Here is an 18164-nt window from a genome sequence, read left to right on the forward strand (position 1 = left end):
TGGTACTTCATCAGTGTGGCATGCATTTCTTCTTGTTGTTGTTACTGATTCACTTGTCGATGTCATCAGGCTCCTAGAATCTCAGCTTCTCACCTTGTCATTAAATGGGAATTTTCTTCTCTCTGTATCTAACATGGGGATTCACTAAGAAATCCATTATTCCTCAGGAGGGAGAAGGAATGATAGAGGAACTACCACTCTCATCCGGGGAAATCAAACTGAGAAACATCAACCCTCTGAGCCCCACAATCGCACTGGTATGTAGGCACAGTATTCATTTCTTTATTGCATGACTCATTTTTGGAAACATATGTGCAGCACTTTGGAAGGTTTGCTGTGTAGGTTCCAGGTCAGATGTGTCATTATAGAAGAGATTTCTTAAAATTAATGCTTCATTTTTGAATGTTTTAACTGCGTTTCTGTGTGTGTGTGTGTGTCTGCTTCATGTACATGAACCATGTGTGTTCTGGTGCTGTAAGAAGCCATCAGAAGGTGTCACATAACCTGGAACTGGAGTTATAGACAGTTGTAAGCCACCCTGTGGTGTCGAAAACCATACCCAGGTCCCCTGCATGGCAGCAAGTACTTTTGACCACTGTGCCATCTTATGAGCCACTACCACAAACCTTACACAGAAACTCAAAACAAAACTTTCCAGAGTGACTTTGGAAGTCATGGTTATGCACTGAAAACCCTTCCTCAAGGTTTTAACATACGGCAAATACAGTATATTGGGTGTTCCTCTGGGGATGCAGAGTGTGAGAATACTGGGTAAAGGGTGGGCAGGATTGTGGTGAGAGATGAACAGAGGGAAGAGATGCAGTGGGGAGGAAAACAGGTGAACACTTCCTGAGTCTGTGAGACCTAGAGTGACTCTGTCTGGAAATGCCATCCTAACTCTGCCAGTGGCAGGGTCGGATGACTGTGTGTAAGTCACAACCCACCACCCAGATGGGCTGCAGAGTGAACTATTAGCCATTCATGTGAGAGATGTTGTAACCAGAGGAGACACTGGCTGTGATGCACACACATGAGGTAATGGCTGTAATATACCCATGACCCGGAAAGTCAGCTCTAAACACTGTGGATTGTGACAAAAGTGTGCAGCCAGGCCCACATTCCAGGTTACTAACTTGGAATTATTGTTACTAACTTTTTAATTAATTTTTTCCTATAGCTTAACTTGGTTTAGAAAATACTACATGAAAAGCATGAAACTCTACTGAAAAGAATAGAATAGAATACAATAGAATACAATACAATACCATACAATACCATACAATACCATACCATACCATACCATACCATACCATACCATACCATACCATACAATACAATACAATACCATACAATACCATACAATACCATACAATACCATACAATACCATACAATACCATACCATACAATACCATACAATACAATACCATACAATACAATACAATACCATACAATACCATACCATACAATACCATACAATACCATACAATACAATACAATACCATACAATACAATACAATACCATACAATACCATACAATACAATACCATACAATACCATACAATACAATACCATACAATACCATACAATACAATACAATACCATACAATACCATACAATACCATACAATACCATACAATACAATACCATACAATACCATACAATACAATACAATACCATACAATACCATACAATACAATACCATACAATACCATACAATACAATACCATACAATACCATACAATACAATACAATACCATACAATACCATACAATACCATACAATACAATACAATACCATACAATACCATACCATACCATACAATACCATACAATACAATACAATACCATACAATACCATACAATACAATACCATACAATACAATACAATACCATACAATACCATACAATACAATAGGTCATGTAGACAGAACCCACCATGGTCCAGGGAGGCTATCGGTAGTGAAAGACGGGGTATCCATCCATATTTGTTTGCTCTGGACCTTGTTCCCTACCCAGCCTGTGCTTGGCTCTGACCCTTACCTCTGGCCTCAGGACCCTGCTTTCTTCCTTGACAAGTTCCCTTTTACCCAGCTTCCTACAGTATTTTTAACAAGAGAGACATTCGCCAAAGCTTATAGAGAATGGAGAAAGCAGAGCACAGTGGCACAGTCTTGTGATCCCAGGGTTCTGGGAGGCAGAAGCAGGCAGATCTCTGTGAGCTTGAGGCCAGCCTGGCCTACAGGACAGTCAAATCTGCACAGAGAAACACTGTCCCAAGGAGAGAGAGAGAGAGAGAGAGTGAAATGGAGAGGGAGAGACAGGGAGTGGGAGGGAGAGAGAGAGAGAAAGAGATAGAAGAGAGAAAACAAAGGATTCCCTCACCTTATTTTCAGCCTCGGTTTGGCAGTAGCTGCATCTCTGCCATGGCCCCATGGCCCCCCTTCAGGCCAACCCTGCTCCAGATTCTGAACCCTGATCATCCTGTCTTTCCTTTAGCTTCTCTCCCAGTTTTCAACCCTCTCTGCCTTCAGAGCTTAGAGTGAGTTCTCCTTCCTATTGGATCCTGATTCAGTGGGCAAATAAAATGATTATGAAACAAAATCTGTTCTAGCTGTAAGTTTGCCTGAAAATGGACTCTCAGAAGACCTCTGTGAAGCTGTCCAGATTAGCAGATTGAGAAGAGCTACCACCAGTGACAGCACTGATAAACTCGGAAGGAAACAAGCAACCATACCACAAGGCCCAGGTTCTGAGCCAGAAGGTAAGATGGACTGAATGTGAGCATGAAGGGCCAAGAAGCTCTGAGTGGGATCAGAGGAATGGGCTGAGGTCTGGTGCAAGAAGAAAATTACTCAGGCACAAAGAGGCAAGGCTGGAACTTGATGGGCTGTTGAGACCTGGAGAGGGTTGATGGGAAAGAAACACCAGAAGCAGAGGGTTGGGAAAGCCTTGCTGGGGGGAAAAGAGGCTAAACATCACGAGTCAGAGGGGTTGGCCAGGGAGTCACAAGGCACAAACCCCTTCCAGGGTAGGGGTAGCCATATGTGCAGATGGAGCCCTAAGTAGAATCAAGAGGTGAGGACGCTGGAGAGATGGCTCAGGGGTTAAGAGCACTGGCTGTTCTTCCAAAGGTCCTGAGTTCAGTTCCCAGCAACCACATGACAGCTCACAACCATCTATGGTGAGATCTGTTGCCCTCTTCTGGCCCCCAGGCACACATGCAGGCAAACAATAAATACGTCAAATTCCTATGGAAATCCAACTGAACAACAGGGATGCAGGCTTGGAGCCTCGAAGCTCATTGCCCTGGAATGAAGAAAATAAATTTGTTTTGCTTGTTTGTTTAAAAAAAACTTAACACATTTCCAAACTGCCTATGGAAAAAATACTATGTACATTTGGGGTTGGCAGTGTAGCTCAGTGTTGGATTGTTTATCTAGCATGTGTGAAGTCTTTGGTTCAGTCTGGCATGTCACACACACACACAATCTCAGTGGCACTATGATGTTTTAAATATTCTGTCTAGAATGGCTACATCAACACATACATATTATCTCCATAAATTTTTGTGGTAATAATACTTAAAATGTATTACCTCACTGACTTCTTGAGAACACAGTATATTCATATGGTGTTGAATCCATTTTGAAGTTATTCTTCCTGAGTGAATTTTTTTTGTCCATTATGGCCTCAGTCCCCCTCCTCACTGGCACTTTACTCTGTGAGTCAGACCCTTTCACAAGCCACCTAAAGTGAGATTATGCAGTTTTTACTCTTCTGTGCCTGGCTTGCTTTGTGTAATACTCTTGTCCACCCACATTTTGAACTCAACCTCATTTGTTGTGGTATATCTTAAATCAGACTGAAGGCCTTGCTCCTTCTACCTGGACGTTTACATCTTTCCATACATTTGGAGAGTTTTGTATTATATCTTTAAAGCTTTTCTTCCTCTGTTCTTTTACAAAGGAACTGGGCCTAGATTATGAGGTGAGCTGTCACCCAAGAGCCTAAGACTGTGGGGTGTAGCAAGCTCAGAGGCTCATGTCACAACACTGGCTTGGACCTCGTAGGGAGCTGCTTAGTATCCAGTTAATTGGGGCGGCAGCAGGTCAGAGGCAAAGCTTGGTTCTGAGTCTCTGTCCTGCCCTCAGATGGAAGGTGTCTCTTTCCCTGCTGTCCTGCTTGGGATTAGGGAGAGTTTATAATTGCCCTCTCCACCCTCCTCAATATTGTCTTTTCTTATTTTCTTGCCTCAGCTAGGTGCCTTGGTCACTCAGTTGTTGGATGTTGGAGAGGGTTGAGCAATGATGATTGTATTGTTCTCAAATTAGCTTTTTTTTGTTTCTCCCCATTTTAAAAATTATCCTCTGCTCTTCTTGGATAGCAAACATTTTCTTTCTTAGGAGAGTAAACATTTTCTTTCTTGTGTTCTTCCGTGCTGTCTATACCTACCCACAGACTCTGGGTGAGTTTAACACTTTTGAGGGGAAAAGGCAATAGAATATTGTTCTCCTTAATGGAGGAGTGCCCCTGGGTAGAGAAAGCAAGGAGAGAAAAAAGGGAAGTATCAACTAGAGAAAATAAGTAGCCATGGTGGGCAGGCAGGCAGATTTTAGAATAGCATGGAGCCCAAAGATTACCATGTTGGCTGAGGGATGACATGACATGAACCTTTCTTCTTAGAAGTTCAAATGAAACAAGCCAATCCTGTAGAACATCTCCTATCAGCTCTCCTGGAAGGAAGCCCAGGAGAAAGACCTTCTGACAGAGGACTGAGCAGGGGGTAGGGGAGACCTCTGCTGAAGACTGGGGATCAGGCAAGAAACATACAGAGAAGGATGACCTGAGACATTCAGGAAGGGCAGACACTGGGTGCAGCAAGGAGACTCCCCCAGGGCACAGAGTGTGGTGAGGAGTATCTCTCTCTCTCCCTCCCTCTCTCTCTCTCCCTCCCTCTCTCTCTCTCCCTCCCTCTCTCTCTCTGTGTGTGTGTGTGTCTCTCTCTTTCTCTTTCATTCTCTCTCTCTCCTTCTCAGTACTCAGAATCTTGCCTCCTTAGTACTCATGCTGAGTATTTAAGCTAAAAATACCACCTCTGCCTCACCCTATTCCTGGCCCTAAAATAAAGTGACTTTAAAAATATAGAAGGAGCCAACAAGATAGTTCTCAGTTCTGATGAGTGGAGCTGAGCTCCACGGCCCAGTTGGTAGAAAGACAGAACCTATTTCTGCACTTGTTTTCTCACTGCCATGCATATGATGTGGTACACATATGCTAAACAAACAAAAACAAACAAACAAATAATATAGAGGGTAAAAAGTATGTGCAGAGAAAAACAGAAATGTAAACAACTATGAAGAAAGAGCAAAATGGGGAAGGCACAGAGACAATGAGTGAAAAATTGGCAGAATGGGCTATGAAAAGGAGGAAAATTAACATGTTACCTCCATTGATAAGAGAAAGATGTCTCCCTCCATAGCATGATGACCCTGTAGTCCTCTCAGATTACAGAAGACTCAGCTTTTCTTGGGCTTAATCACTGTATGAAATTGGTTGATTCCTGAACACACTTCTCTAGCCCAGGCCTGTCCTCTTGGCTCCTTGTTCCAAGGGCTTAAAGAAGGACTAGTCTATGTGAAGGCTGTTGCGGCATCTTCTGCCCCCAACTTCGTGGCCTAGAACTTCTCTCACCCTATTTGGCACTGCTTTAATTACAACTTTCACGGTCTCCAGCCTGCCCCTGTGCATGCATCCCCGGCCTGGTAATCCCATGTACGACCCAGGCACACTCATTTAAACAGGAGGAACAGCCTTTCTCTAGGTTTTGCCTCTCCAGTGTTGCCCCCTTCATGTAGAGAAACTTTAATCCAGCAACACAGCTGCTCTGGCAAAGCACCACATCCAAAGACCTAGGTCTGTATGATCCGGCTGGAATGCAGACATGCCACACACTTTTAATCCCTGTGGCAGGAATGCAGGCACACCTTTAAGGTAAAATTAGTTTGTACAGCCATGTTTGAAAGTGACATCTAATTGAGAGGCAAACAAAGTGAAGAATCAGAGAAAGATTTGACAGGAGTCAGAGAGAGGATGCACTCAGCTCTCACTAGAACAGCACAGGAAAAAGAGGCTGTTTAAGAGCAGTGCAGGGAGAGAGGAAGAACCTGTTGGAGTTAGTGCCGTGAGTGCAGTGCAGCATAGCTGGGTTCATTTGTGAGTTCAGTGCAGGTCAGCAGAGACAGTTGAAGCCAGAGAATAAGCAGCAGCCGGAAGATTAGAGAAATGGCCAAAGCTAGTTTGAAGCCAAGCAGAGCAATTCAGTCAGAAGTTGAGAGAAGCCAGATTGACTCAGTCAGCTTAGAAAGCAGTGTTGAGCCAGAACAGCTGATTTAAACCAGCCAGGGTCAGAAAGAACTAGAAAGGGTGACTCATTCAGCAGTAAGTCTCAGAGGCTGAAATATTCTAGGCCAAGTTAGCAGATGGAGGCTGGAAGCTGAAGCCTTTAAGGTTCAGGCTTGCGGAAGATTAGATTATACGGAGGTTAGACGCTTCCAGGCCTAGGGATAGAACAGAGAAAGAAATGCTCTGAGCTCAGCCCAAGCCATGTATTGCACAGCTTGGATATGACTCTCATCTCATCTTTTCATATGAGGAAATAAAAGTAACATTTATACCTTCAAATCTCTTGCCTCCCGCCAAAGAAGGATCTTCCAAAAATAAATTGGGCTGGCGAGCTGGCTTAGTGATTAAGAAGACTGGCTGCTCTTGAGGATGCAGGCTTGGTTCCTAGCACCCACAACCGTCTCTAACTCCAGTTCCAGGGACTCGGACACCCTTTTCTGCCCTCCTGGGACACTCCATATACACACTAGCATCAGGGAAAACCCCCACCTACATAAAGAAACAATAAAACAAATGCAAACCAGCTCAATCGGCTTTTAAAGCCCAATGCCTTCTGCAGCTCTCAGCAGTTGTCTGCACTGTCAGAATGGCAGTGAAGGTTGGCAGCCTCTTTCCCTCTTACCCTCTTACCCTGATACCGCATCCCAACACACACACTGTCTTTGGGTTCTTGCGTTTGCTGTGCTCTGCCTCTTCAGCTTCTGCTGGTTATGAGAACCATGCGATTTTGAGAAACAGTTGGATATAATCTCTCAGGTTTGAAAACACACATATCCCAGAGCTCAGTGATTACGTTCCTCAACAGGGAGAAATGTGTGTTGATCAGAAGACATCAAAAAGGCTGGGAGTAAGGCACACACCTCAGTCCCAGCACTCAGGAGGAAGAAGAGGGATCAGGAATTCTAGGTCATCTTTAGCTACATAGTTTGAAGTAAGCCTGAGCTACATGAACCCCTGTCTAAAAGCAAATGACTAAACACACATACACACACAAACACACACACACACACACACACAGGAATGCTCCCAGCAAGACTATTCTTAAAAACTAAATAACTGAAACCGAGCAAGTCAGTACATTTCTATAACATCAAAAATATTAATACATCAAACTCTCCCAAACATATTAATATATACATATTATATATACAGATGTATGTACATGTATAAAGCTGGGAGTGTTTTTCTTAGCTGAGAACAGAGAAAAGATAACATGGTTATTATTTCATTTGTATTGGTTACGTAAGTAGCAAAATTAATCTAGGTCTTGAAACTGGAGATTGTGGTTGACCTTGAAAAAGACTGTGGGGACAGTGGAATGTGTCACCCACAGGCTTCTGGAGTGTCACTCATCTACTTCTTGATCCAAGTGATAGTTTCACTTTGCGATCATTTAACCTCCACTTTTATATGTAAATGTTCTACTGAAGTTACAGTTTTAATTTTATCTTCACTTATTTTTTGAAACAGGTCTTGCTATGTAGCCTAGGCTATCCTTGAACTTACGTTCCTCCTACCTTAGCCTTTCAAGTACTGGGATTGCCATGCCTGGTTAACTTTTAGATTTAAGATATCAAAGTAGGTTATCCAAGGATTTGAGGAATGGGTAGAAGGAAAGGTAAGAACAGAATGGGTGTGAAATTGAAGGGAGAAGGATCATTCATAGCATCATTCAAAATGCTCTTCTAGAGAGTTAAATGAAAATGCTTTGTGTGTCCGTGTGTGTTTACGTGCACTGGTCTGCATGTTCGTGTGTGTGTGTGTGTATGCAGAGGTCTACTTCTGGTTATGTTGTGCTTTGCAGTTCTTTATTTTGAGCCAGGGTCTCTCGTTGGTCTGGAGCTCGCTGTTTAGGCCAGACTGGCTGGCTGACCAGTGACGCCCTGGAATCTACCTGTCTCTATCTTCTGAGTGCTAGCATTGCAAATGGATGCCACTTATGTGTCCTTTTTATGTGGGTTCTGAGGATCAAACTCAGATCCTCACGCTTGCACTGCAGACCTTTACAGGCCTCAGTCCCTGAAAATAACTTATTCATTGTAATTTGGCCCAGGATCAGTGCTAATCAGCCGTGGAATACAAGTTAGTCACTGCTCTGTGGATCTCATAGATATAAAGAAGGAAGAGTCATCATCACTCTTGTATGAAGAACAACAGACCCGATCAAGGACCAACAACAATCAGGAGTCTGGGGAAATTGGTAAGGATGACTGAAGAAATTGTAACAGATTCCCAGGCAAGGGGCTTCGCTATGTCGTCATGGACCTTTGAGGCAGGGGGAAGGAGGCCCACCACAGCCACCCTTCAGCTTAGCAGAAGGAATCTGAAAAAATTCAAGGCAGAAATGAGAAATGGAGGTTAATAAATGTTGAGGCCAGAGGGGATTTTTCCCCCTAAAATAAGAGAAGGCAGATGGGGGAGGATAAGGGAAATGGGGTTAAAGAGAAGAGAAAGACAAAAACAAAAAAACAAAACAAAACAAAACAAAACAGGGAACTAAAATACATATGAGAAGAGATGGACAGGGAAACACACCCAAGACAGAGGTGTGAAGAGGTCCATCACCAGGTAGAGATGAAGAACAAAAGCTATGGGCAGAGCCAGGAAGAAGGCCGAGGAATAATATAGAGTGAAATAAAGAGGCGGGCGGGGAAAGTGAGAAGCAAAATGAGGGTGCAGACCAGAAGCCTGTCAGTGGCTGGGAAGGCCACCTCTGTGCCTGTTTGGTCAGCTGTTGCTCTGCAGCCAGGAGTTAACTGTTTAGGTCTTCCTAGTGCTCACACTCACGTGTCCTCTGCTGTGTGGGGCTGCTGCCATCTCTGGGATGCATAAGGGACTTTTCTTTCCTTTGTGCAGTCATCAGCAGCGAGGATTCTGGTGATGAAAACAACTACTCAGAAGACGCCCCCTCAGTCAGCTGCCAACCAAGTAAGTCAGCCCAGGGAGCAAGGCAGACTGTGCGTGCCTGAGTCACGCGCTCTCCTGTTTTATGATGGGTGTTTGTTCCGAGTCTGTTCTGTACGGTGGATCCCTGGGACCTGTTCTGTGCATTGATTTTTATTTGATTCTTTTGTGGAATTCAGGGACATCATTGCATACTGCTTTGGGGAGTAGGCTTGTCAATCAATGGATTTATTAGTAGATGTAGTCATCCAATGATAACATGATAGAAACAGGCGCGTGCGCGCGCGCGCGCGCGCGCGTGTGTGTGTGTGTGTGTGTGTGTGTGTACAAGCACCTGCGTGCATGATCATGGAGGTCAGAAGACAATCGCAGGCGTTTGTCCTCACCTTCCACTTGTTTGAGACCTAGCCTCTTGTTCATTGAGCGTATGCCAGGGGGCTGGACCACAAGCTCCCAGGGATTCTGTCTCTGCCTCCTGTCCTGCTGTGAGAGCCCTCACATTCCAGACCCATGCTACAGTGTCTGACTTCACATCTTGGGTTCTGGGAATCCCATCCTTGTGCAACAAGCACTTTACCTACTGAGCCATCCCTCCAGCCTCACGAGTGTGTCTATTAAATGTTAGACTCACCCAGTGATTTCTCTAGAGAGCAGAGAGCTTACCATTCCTTTGTCAGAAGGTCATAATGTCACCTGCTCGGAATGTCACCTGTTAGACTAGACTCCAAAAACAACTCATCAACTATCTTATGTAGTCAGAAATAGAGGCTTGAGATAAAACATTCTGAGACCACAATACTGTTTCTGACAAAATTCATCAAGGCATGGTTTACAGAGAGTTTTCTTTTTTTTTTTCTTTTTTTTTCTTTTTATTTTATTTTTTTTATCAGTTACATTTTATTAACTCTGTATCCCAGCCGTGTCCCGATCCCTCATTCCCTCTCAGTCCCTCCCTCCCTCCCTCATCTCCACCATGTCCCTTTCCAAGTCCACTGATAGGGGGGACCTCCTCCCCATTCATCTGATCCTGTTTTATCAGGTATCTTCAGGACTGGCTGCAAAGCCCTCCTCTGTGGCCTAACAGGACTGCTCCTCCCTTCGGGGGTGGGGAGGCCAAAGAGCCAGTCATTGAGTTCCTGTTAGAAATAGTCCTTGTTCCCCTCACTTTGGGAAACCAATTGGTTACTGAGCTACCACAGGCTACATCTGAGTGGAGGTTCTAGGTTATATCCATACATGGTCCTTGGTTGAATGTCAGTCTCAGAAAAGACCCTGTGCCCAGATATATTTGGTCATCCTCATTAACCATCAGGGAAATGCAAATCAAAACGACCCTGAGATATCACCTTACACCCATCAGAATGGCCAAGATGAAAAACTCAAGCGATAACACATGCTGGAGAGGTTGTGGAGAAAGGGGAACCCTCCTCCACTGCTGGTGGGAATGTAAACTGGTACAACCACTCTGGAAAGCTATCTGGCGCTTTCTAAGACAAATAGGAATAGTGCTTCCTCCAGACCCAGCTATACCACTGCTAGGTATATACCCAAAGTTTGTTCAAGTACACAAAAAGGACACTTGCTCAACCATGTTTATAGCAGCTCTATTTGTAATAGCCAGAACCTGGAAACAACCCAGATGTCCATCAACGGTGGAATGGGTACAGAAATTGTGCTATTTTTATACAATGGAATACTACTCAGCAATCAAAAAGGAGGAAATCATGAAATTTGCAGGCAAATGGTGGGATCTAGAAAAGATCATTCTGAGTGAAATATCCCAGAAGGAGAAAGACAAACATGGGATATACTCACTTATATAGACCTATAAGATATGATAAACATAATGAAATCTATACACCTAAAAAAGATAATCAATTGAGCGGACATGGGGTAAGATAATCAATCCTCGTTTAGAAAGACAGATGGGATGTGCATTGAACGTATGACAGGAGTCTACTGAACGCATCTGAAAGACTCTAACTAGCAGTGTTTTCAAAGCAAAGACTCATGACCAAACCTTTGGCAGAGTACAGGGAATCATAAGAAAGAAGGGGAGTTAGTCTGATGGGGAAAGGATAGGAGCTTTACAGAGAGTTTTCAAAAGACTTTACAAATGATGTGTACTTGGTTTTTTTTTTTTTTTTTTACAAGATCCTTAAAGAACAAATAGAACAAACGTCAACATCTTTTTTTCCTACCTGTCCTCTCCAAAGTCTAACGGAGAATTAGAATGGCGTCTTGGATTTCCAGTTATTCCCTCCATAAACTATGAGATAGGAAGGTTTCTGTGTGTGCTATCATGAGTCTGTAATCCCAGCACTCAGAGGGTGGAGGCAGGATCAGGAGCTTCATTCTTGGCTGTGCATGACTCTCTCTCAAAACACACACGCACACACACACACACACAGAGGGGGCATCAAAAGGTTACATTATTACAACCCTATTTGCTCTTTGGAAGATTTAAGATGCTGTAGTGTGCCCCTTGGCGGTTCATTTTTCCTTTCTGCTTGGTAGATCCAGAAGATTTTTAGAAATGTGCTTCCTCAGAGGGGGGGGAAACACTAGGTAAAGACCAGAGATCAAATAAAAATGCTTCTCAGTCTTAACGTTACAAAAGAGCAAACTTTGAAGCAATGCCTTCTTCATTCTAGCTGTTCATGTGTCTTTTAAAGGAAGCAGAAATGAGGTTGAAGTTTAAGACCATTCACACACCCTTTTAGCGTGAGCAAAATGCCCCACCTGCTGAGTTCTCAAATGCAAAAGACTATTCTTCCTAGAAAAAAGAAGTATCAGATGTTTAACAACAGATTTTCAAAGTCGATCTTTGTGTGTGCATGTGTGCATGTCTGTGTGTATGTGGGTGCGCATTCATGTGCACGTGTGTGCACACTTATTTGCATGTATGCATGTGTGTATGCGTGTGTGTGCATACTCATGTGCACGCGTACATGTAGAGGCCAGAAGTCAATATCAGACGTTGCTCCTAAACAGACATCCTCCTTGTTTATCAAGACAGTCTCTCACTAGCCAGAACTCATCCAGGCTATGCTGGCTGGCCAGTGAGCCTCAGAAACCCACCTCTCTTTGTCTCAGTCTCTCTGTCTGTCTGTCTCTCCCTCTCCCTCTCCCTCTCTCTCTCCAGCTCTGGGATGACAGGTGTGAACCACCATGATCAGCTCCTTACATGGCTTGTAAGGATCGAACCCAGGTCCTTTTGCTGGTGTCAAGAACTTTAACAGCTAGGCTCTTCAACATGAGACATTCAAGGGTTCCCTACAGCCTACAGACTGGGAAAAGATCTTCACCAACCCTACATCTAACAGAGGGCTAAAATCAAGAATATATAAAGAACTCAAGAAGCTACACAGTAACAAACCAAGTAACCAAGTAATCCAATTAAAAAATGGGGTACAGAGCTAAACAGAGAATTCTCAACAGAGAAATATTGAATGGCAGAGAAATACTTAAATCTCAATGTCCTTTGTCATTTGGGAAATGCAAATCAAAACAACCCTGAGATTTCACCTCACACCCATCAAAATAGCTAAGATCAAAAACTCAAAGGATGATGCATGCTGGAGAGGTTGTGGAGAAAGGAGAACCCTCATCCATTGATGGTAGGAATGTAAACTTGAACAACCACTTTGGAAATCAATCTGGCACTTTCTCAGAAAATTAATAGTGCTACCTCAAGATCCAGCCATACGACCTCTAGGCGTATATCAGAAAGATGCTAAACCATACAACAAGGACATTTGCTCAACTGTGTTCATAGCAGCATTATTCATAATAGCCAGAATCTGGAAACAACCTAGATGTCCCTCAACAGAGGAATGGAACTAGAAAAGATCATCCTGAGTGAGCTATCCCAGAAGCAGAAAGACACCTATGGTATATCTCACTTATAAGTGGATATTAGCCATATAATATAGGAAAACATTCTAAAATCTATAGTCTTAAAGAAGCTAAACAACAAAGAGGACTGTAGGGAAGAAGCTGAAACCTCACTCAGAAGGGCAAAGAAGATAGACATCAGAAGTAGGACAAGACAAGAAACAGGACAGGAGCCTTCCACCGGGGGTGGGGGCAGGAGGAGGCACTCTGAAAGACTCTACCCATCAGAGTATCAAAGGAGATACTGGGACTCACAGCCAAACTTCGGGCAGCATGCAAGAAACCTTATGGAAGAAGAAGGAGATAGAAAGACCTGGAGGGGCCAGAAACTGCACAAGGAGACCAACAGAGCCAAAAACCCTGCGCCCCGGGGCGGGGGTTCCTGCAGAGACTGCTACTCCAACCAAGGATCATGCATGGAGAGGACATAGACCCCCTGCTCAATTTCCAAGCGGGTTCCCTAGTAAGAGGGGCAGGGCCTGTCTCTGAGTCATGTCATGTCTCTGACATGGACTGGGTGGCCAGCTCTTTGATCACCTCCCCCTGGGAGTTGCAGCCTTGCCAGGCCACAAAGGAAGATGATTCAGCAAGCCCTGATGAGACTTGATAGGCTAGGATCAGATAGAAGGGGAGAAGGTCCTCCCCTGTCAGTGGACTAGGGAAGGAGTATAGGGGGAGAAGAGGGACCAGCAGGAGATGGAGGGGACTACAGCCTGGGTACAAAGTGAATAAACTATAATAATAAACAAACAAACAAATATTTTTTAAAGAAACACAGAAGAAGGGATGATGGGAATTCAGAAAGATGAGCAGGAAGGGTAAAAAGTCAAATCTTAGGAAGAAAAGGCCAGGTGATGTCAGATGGCCCCTTGCCAGTGAATTGCATCTGCCTTGGGGATCAAAATGGAGCTTCACTAACCTGCTGCGCTGGTGATTTAGAAAGGCATGTGGTCTGAACAGAGGCCAGGCTTTCAAATGGGTTTCAGGGCCTCTCCAGATTTTCATATTCAGGAGTTCCTGCTGAACTGGCTTTTTGGTCACAACCAGGGGGTTCCAAAGAATTATACTTTTTGTACAGTGATCAATATCCATGACTTGTTAGAATCAAATGAAGGAAAGGAGGCCTGAAACCACATGCTCATGACCAGATGGTGCCAGTTAAGATGATCCAAACTGCAGCTTCTGGACTATGGGATGTCCAAACTGAATGGTAATATCTCGAATTGTAATCCAAGCATTCTCCAACAAGCCTCTAGGGCACCACCTTTGTGTTTTTCTTCTCAGATCTGATTGGAAAATGAAAAGTCACCACAGAATAGTTTATTATTTGGACAAGCCTAACTGACAGATAAAATGGAATGTAGCAAAGATATGCTAGTGAAAGGACACTCTCTCTACTCCATGAGACCATACCTATTAATACTAAAGAGTCGGAACAGTGCATTCAGTTTCTGCTGTGGCTTTATTGTCTGTGGAGCATAGTAAGCCCAGAATTCCTTCATTTATGAATAATACTGTTATTACTCACTAGCTTAGAAAGTCTACAGAGAATAATTTTGTGTAAGTTATATATTAAGCCCCTAAAATTGACCTAAGGGCTGGAGAGATAGATCGGTAGCTAAAAGCACTTGTCGATCTTGCAGAGAACTTGGGTTTGGTTACCAGCACCCACCTCAGGTGACTGACAACTGTAGCTTTCTCCAGGGCACACCCCGTTTTCATCTCCAAGGGCACCAAGCATACATGTGATAAACTTACATGCAGACAAATGCTCATACCTATAACATAAAACATTTTTAAAGCAACTCCCAGATACCCCTGTCTAAATTATTGTTAAGATGTTGGAATCTGTTAAGTTTTTTTTTTTTTTATAGAGTTCTGATGAAGATAGTAGTATCTGATCATTACAGAACCTTAACAGAGGGTCATCGTAGCTAGGTTATTGCTCACTTATAGGTGACAAAACTAGAGTTTCCAGTGCTCAAGTGACAAAAAACAAATGGATAGTGGTGGCCCACGCCTTTAACTCCAGAATTTCAGGAGGCAGGTGGATTTCTGTGAGTTCAAGGCCAGGCCACTCTATAGAGCAAGTTCTAGAACAGCCAGGGAAACCCTATCTGAATATAACATAGAGAAACCCTATCTGAATATAACAACAACAAGGAATTAAAGAACAATCCAGCATGGGCCCCTGTTTTATGACTTGGGGCCTATGTAACCAGGTTCAATAGAAGAGGAACCTTTTACAGACACATTTGATCTAGAGCCACAGAACTCGACTTTGAGTACAAATGATGGGTTTTCTCCCTTTTATCTTACAAAGCCTGTGGATTCCAGAAAGCCTCCCACATTCAGAGAAACACACTAGAGAGGAGGTAAGAGGACATGAGGACTTTTCAGGATAATTAATGAACTGTATTCAACAAGCAATTCAATCTAATTCTAGGCTCTAATCTTCAAAGTACAAAACAAATTTGCTTTTAAATTTAGGTAATTCCTACACTAACTTTTATGTTGATTAGGCAGGCTAACTACTATAGTAGATGAATCCAAAGAGGTTAATGATTTCACATCATAAAAGCCTTTTAATACTTAAGTGAAGTTCATTTTTTTCCCTCAATAAACATCCTACAGATTTTTAGATAAAAAAGTTGCATGGCCCCATTCCCAGTCGTCATCAGGAAAATAGCCAAGCAGAAGATCTACCATCTTTATTTCACACTCCCATAATTACCCCAAGAGAAAAGCAATGCTGTCAAAAAGTATCAGCCAGGATACAAAAGCCACAGCAGACCCCAAAAGGAACAAGGAAAACCAAAGTGTGGAGTGAGAAGACTTTAGATTACCCTGGGGGTGAAATTTTCTCAACTTCAAGCTCAGGTGATGAGGATGAAATATTAACCCAGAGGTTGCACAGATTTGGACGATTATGGGTTCCAAGGATAGGGACCTTCTTACCCTGCATTTCAGAGCGTTGCAAATTTTTCTTAGTTTCCTCCTTCTAGAATCTTCTTCCTTGATTCCCCATCTCACACTGAGTGCCCCAGTGACATTTCTGTGGTGAGAGGACATGAATGTAACACACTCTCTCTGTCTCTGTCTCTCTGTCTCATTATTTCTATCTCTGTCTCTCTCTGTCTTTGTCTCTATCCCTCTCTCTCTCTCTCTCTCTCTGTGTGTGTGTGTGTGTGTGTGTGTGTGTAGACAAGAGGTTGTCATTCCTCAGGTTATTGATAAGACAGAGTGTTTCACTGTCCAGAAGCCCATTAACTATGCTGGCCTGGCTGCCCAAGGAGCCCCAGGGACTTGTCTGTCCCCACACCCTCAGCACTGGGGTTACAAGCATAGACATGCCACCATGTTCAGCTTTTTAAAATTTTTTCCATTTTGAATCAAGCCCAGGTCCCAGTGCTTGTCACAGCTGAGCAGTGAGCTGGGTGAAAAGCAGAAGGCCGGCTTGTCTCCACCCCAGGACATCAGGGTCTGCGCCCAGGCCTTCTGCTCCTGCTGTCATTTACTCTGGCCATGCACACACACACACACACACACACACACACACACACACACACGCAGTCTCACTCAGTACCTGTGGCTCCTCCCAGCACTGTGATACTGTGATGGTGGTCATTTTGGCCACAGTGCGGTATGGTCACTGTGGTGGCCAGTCATATTGATCACTGCAGTGGCCATTGAGGTGGTCAGTTGTGGTGGTCACCGTGAGGGTCAGTGCTAGTGATCTCTGTGCTGGTCAGTTGGGGTGTTCACTGTGATACTCGGTCATACTGGTTAGTGTCGTCGCATTAAAGCGCTCAGCCGTAGTTTTCACTGTGATGACCAGCTGTGGTGGTCAGCTACAGTCATCACGGTAGTGGTCAGTTGTCCGAATCACTGTGAGTCTCAGCCATAGCGATAACTGTGGTGGTCACTGAGGTGGTCAGTTGTAGTGTTCACGGTGAGGTTTAGCTATAGTGGTCATTCTGTGAATGAATGAATGAATGAATGAATGAATGAAGACTGAAAAAAAAAAAGAAGACCATAAAACAGAAGGAACAGGGGCAACAATTTTGTATACTAAATATCCAGGAATGATTAATGGAGAAATACAGAAGAACAGCAAATCTGAGCATTACTGATAAAAAGCAGCACAGGACAGGAAGACATGAGAAAGCCTGGCTCTCTGCAGAGGCTTTCTTTCAGGCCATCCGTCATTCAGTGTAACAGAATGGTGGATGGCCTGAAAGAAAAGACTGGACCTCTGCTGGACAAGGGACCAGTCACTGAGAAGCTATTCTTTTACTCTCAGCTCATTTGAGTGCCAAACATTCTGCAGGACCATGTTCAGAGCATTCTTGGTCACACCTCCAACCCTCTGTCTATCATTTTCATCACATCTGATGAATCCAAACCTCTTGAACGAATGCAGGAAGAGAGTCAGAAGGGATGCAGACACTTAGGGTATGATAGAGAAGTTTACTTCAGTACCTGTGATCTTTGTTTTCCTTTATTTTTTCACTTCTCCCTCTAAGCATGTACACACAAAAATACTCACAATGATACCTGCTCAAATTCTGTCATTAACAAATTTGAGGGGGCCAGAAAAGACTTAGCTGGTCTCCTTGACGGAGGACAGGACGACTTGGTAGGTGATGTAAGCAGAAAGAAAAGGTAAGGCATACACCTCTTAGTTATGCCGGAGACAGGGAGGTGGAGTCTGAGACTGACACCTGTGCTGCACAGAATGATCACAGGGAACTGGCAAAAGTGGCAGAGACGACTCTGTTCACTGTCAGAGGAGCTGGCGTGTGGTTACCATGACAACAGTGGTCTGTGAGGTGAAGGAATATCTATGATGGAAACTGAAATAAAGACAAAGATTAGCGTAAAAATAGCCCCCAAATCAAGATAATACAAAAAAAAAGCATCTACAATAAAATAGAAAACACAAAGAAGGATTGTGCTGG

At 43.7% G+C, this 18164-nt stretch overlaps 1 protein-coding gene across 5 annotated transcripts in view; it reads left to right on the plus strand.

Annotated features, from left to right (window-relative positions):
• LOC110561688 (nuclear autoantigen Sp-100-like) overlaps positions 1–18164 on the plus strand; it is a 72429-nt gene that overhangs the window by 18172 nt on the left and 36093 nt on the right. For all 5 annotated transcript variants that reach the window (XM_060368762.1, XM_060368763.1, XM_060368761.1 and 2 more), the window contains 4 exons: positions 168–257; positions 2612–2761; positions 8456–8602; positions 9259–9330. In XM_060368762.1, coding sequence (XP_060224745.1) covers positions 168–257; positions 2612–2761; positions 8456–8602; positions 9259–9330 — 459 coding nt within the window. The remainder of the gene's footprint in view (positions 1–167; positions 258–2611; positions 2762–8455; positions 8603–9258; positions 9331–18164) is intronic.

Source organism: Meriones unguiculatus, chromosome 15, assembly GCF_030254825.1.
Source record: "Meriones unguiculatus strain TT.TT164.6M chromosome 15, Bangor_MerUng_6.1, whole genome shotgun sequence".
Classification (NCBI taxonomy): Eukaryota; Metazoa; Chordata; class Mammalia; order Rodentia; family Muridae; genus Meriones; species Meriones unguiculatus.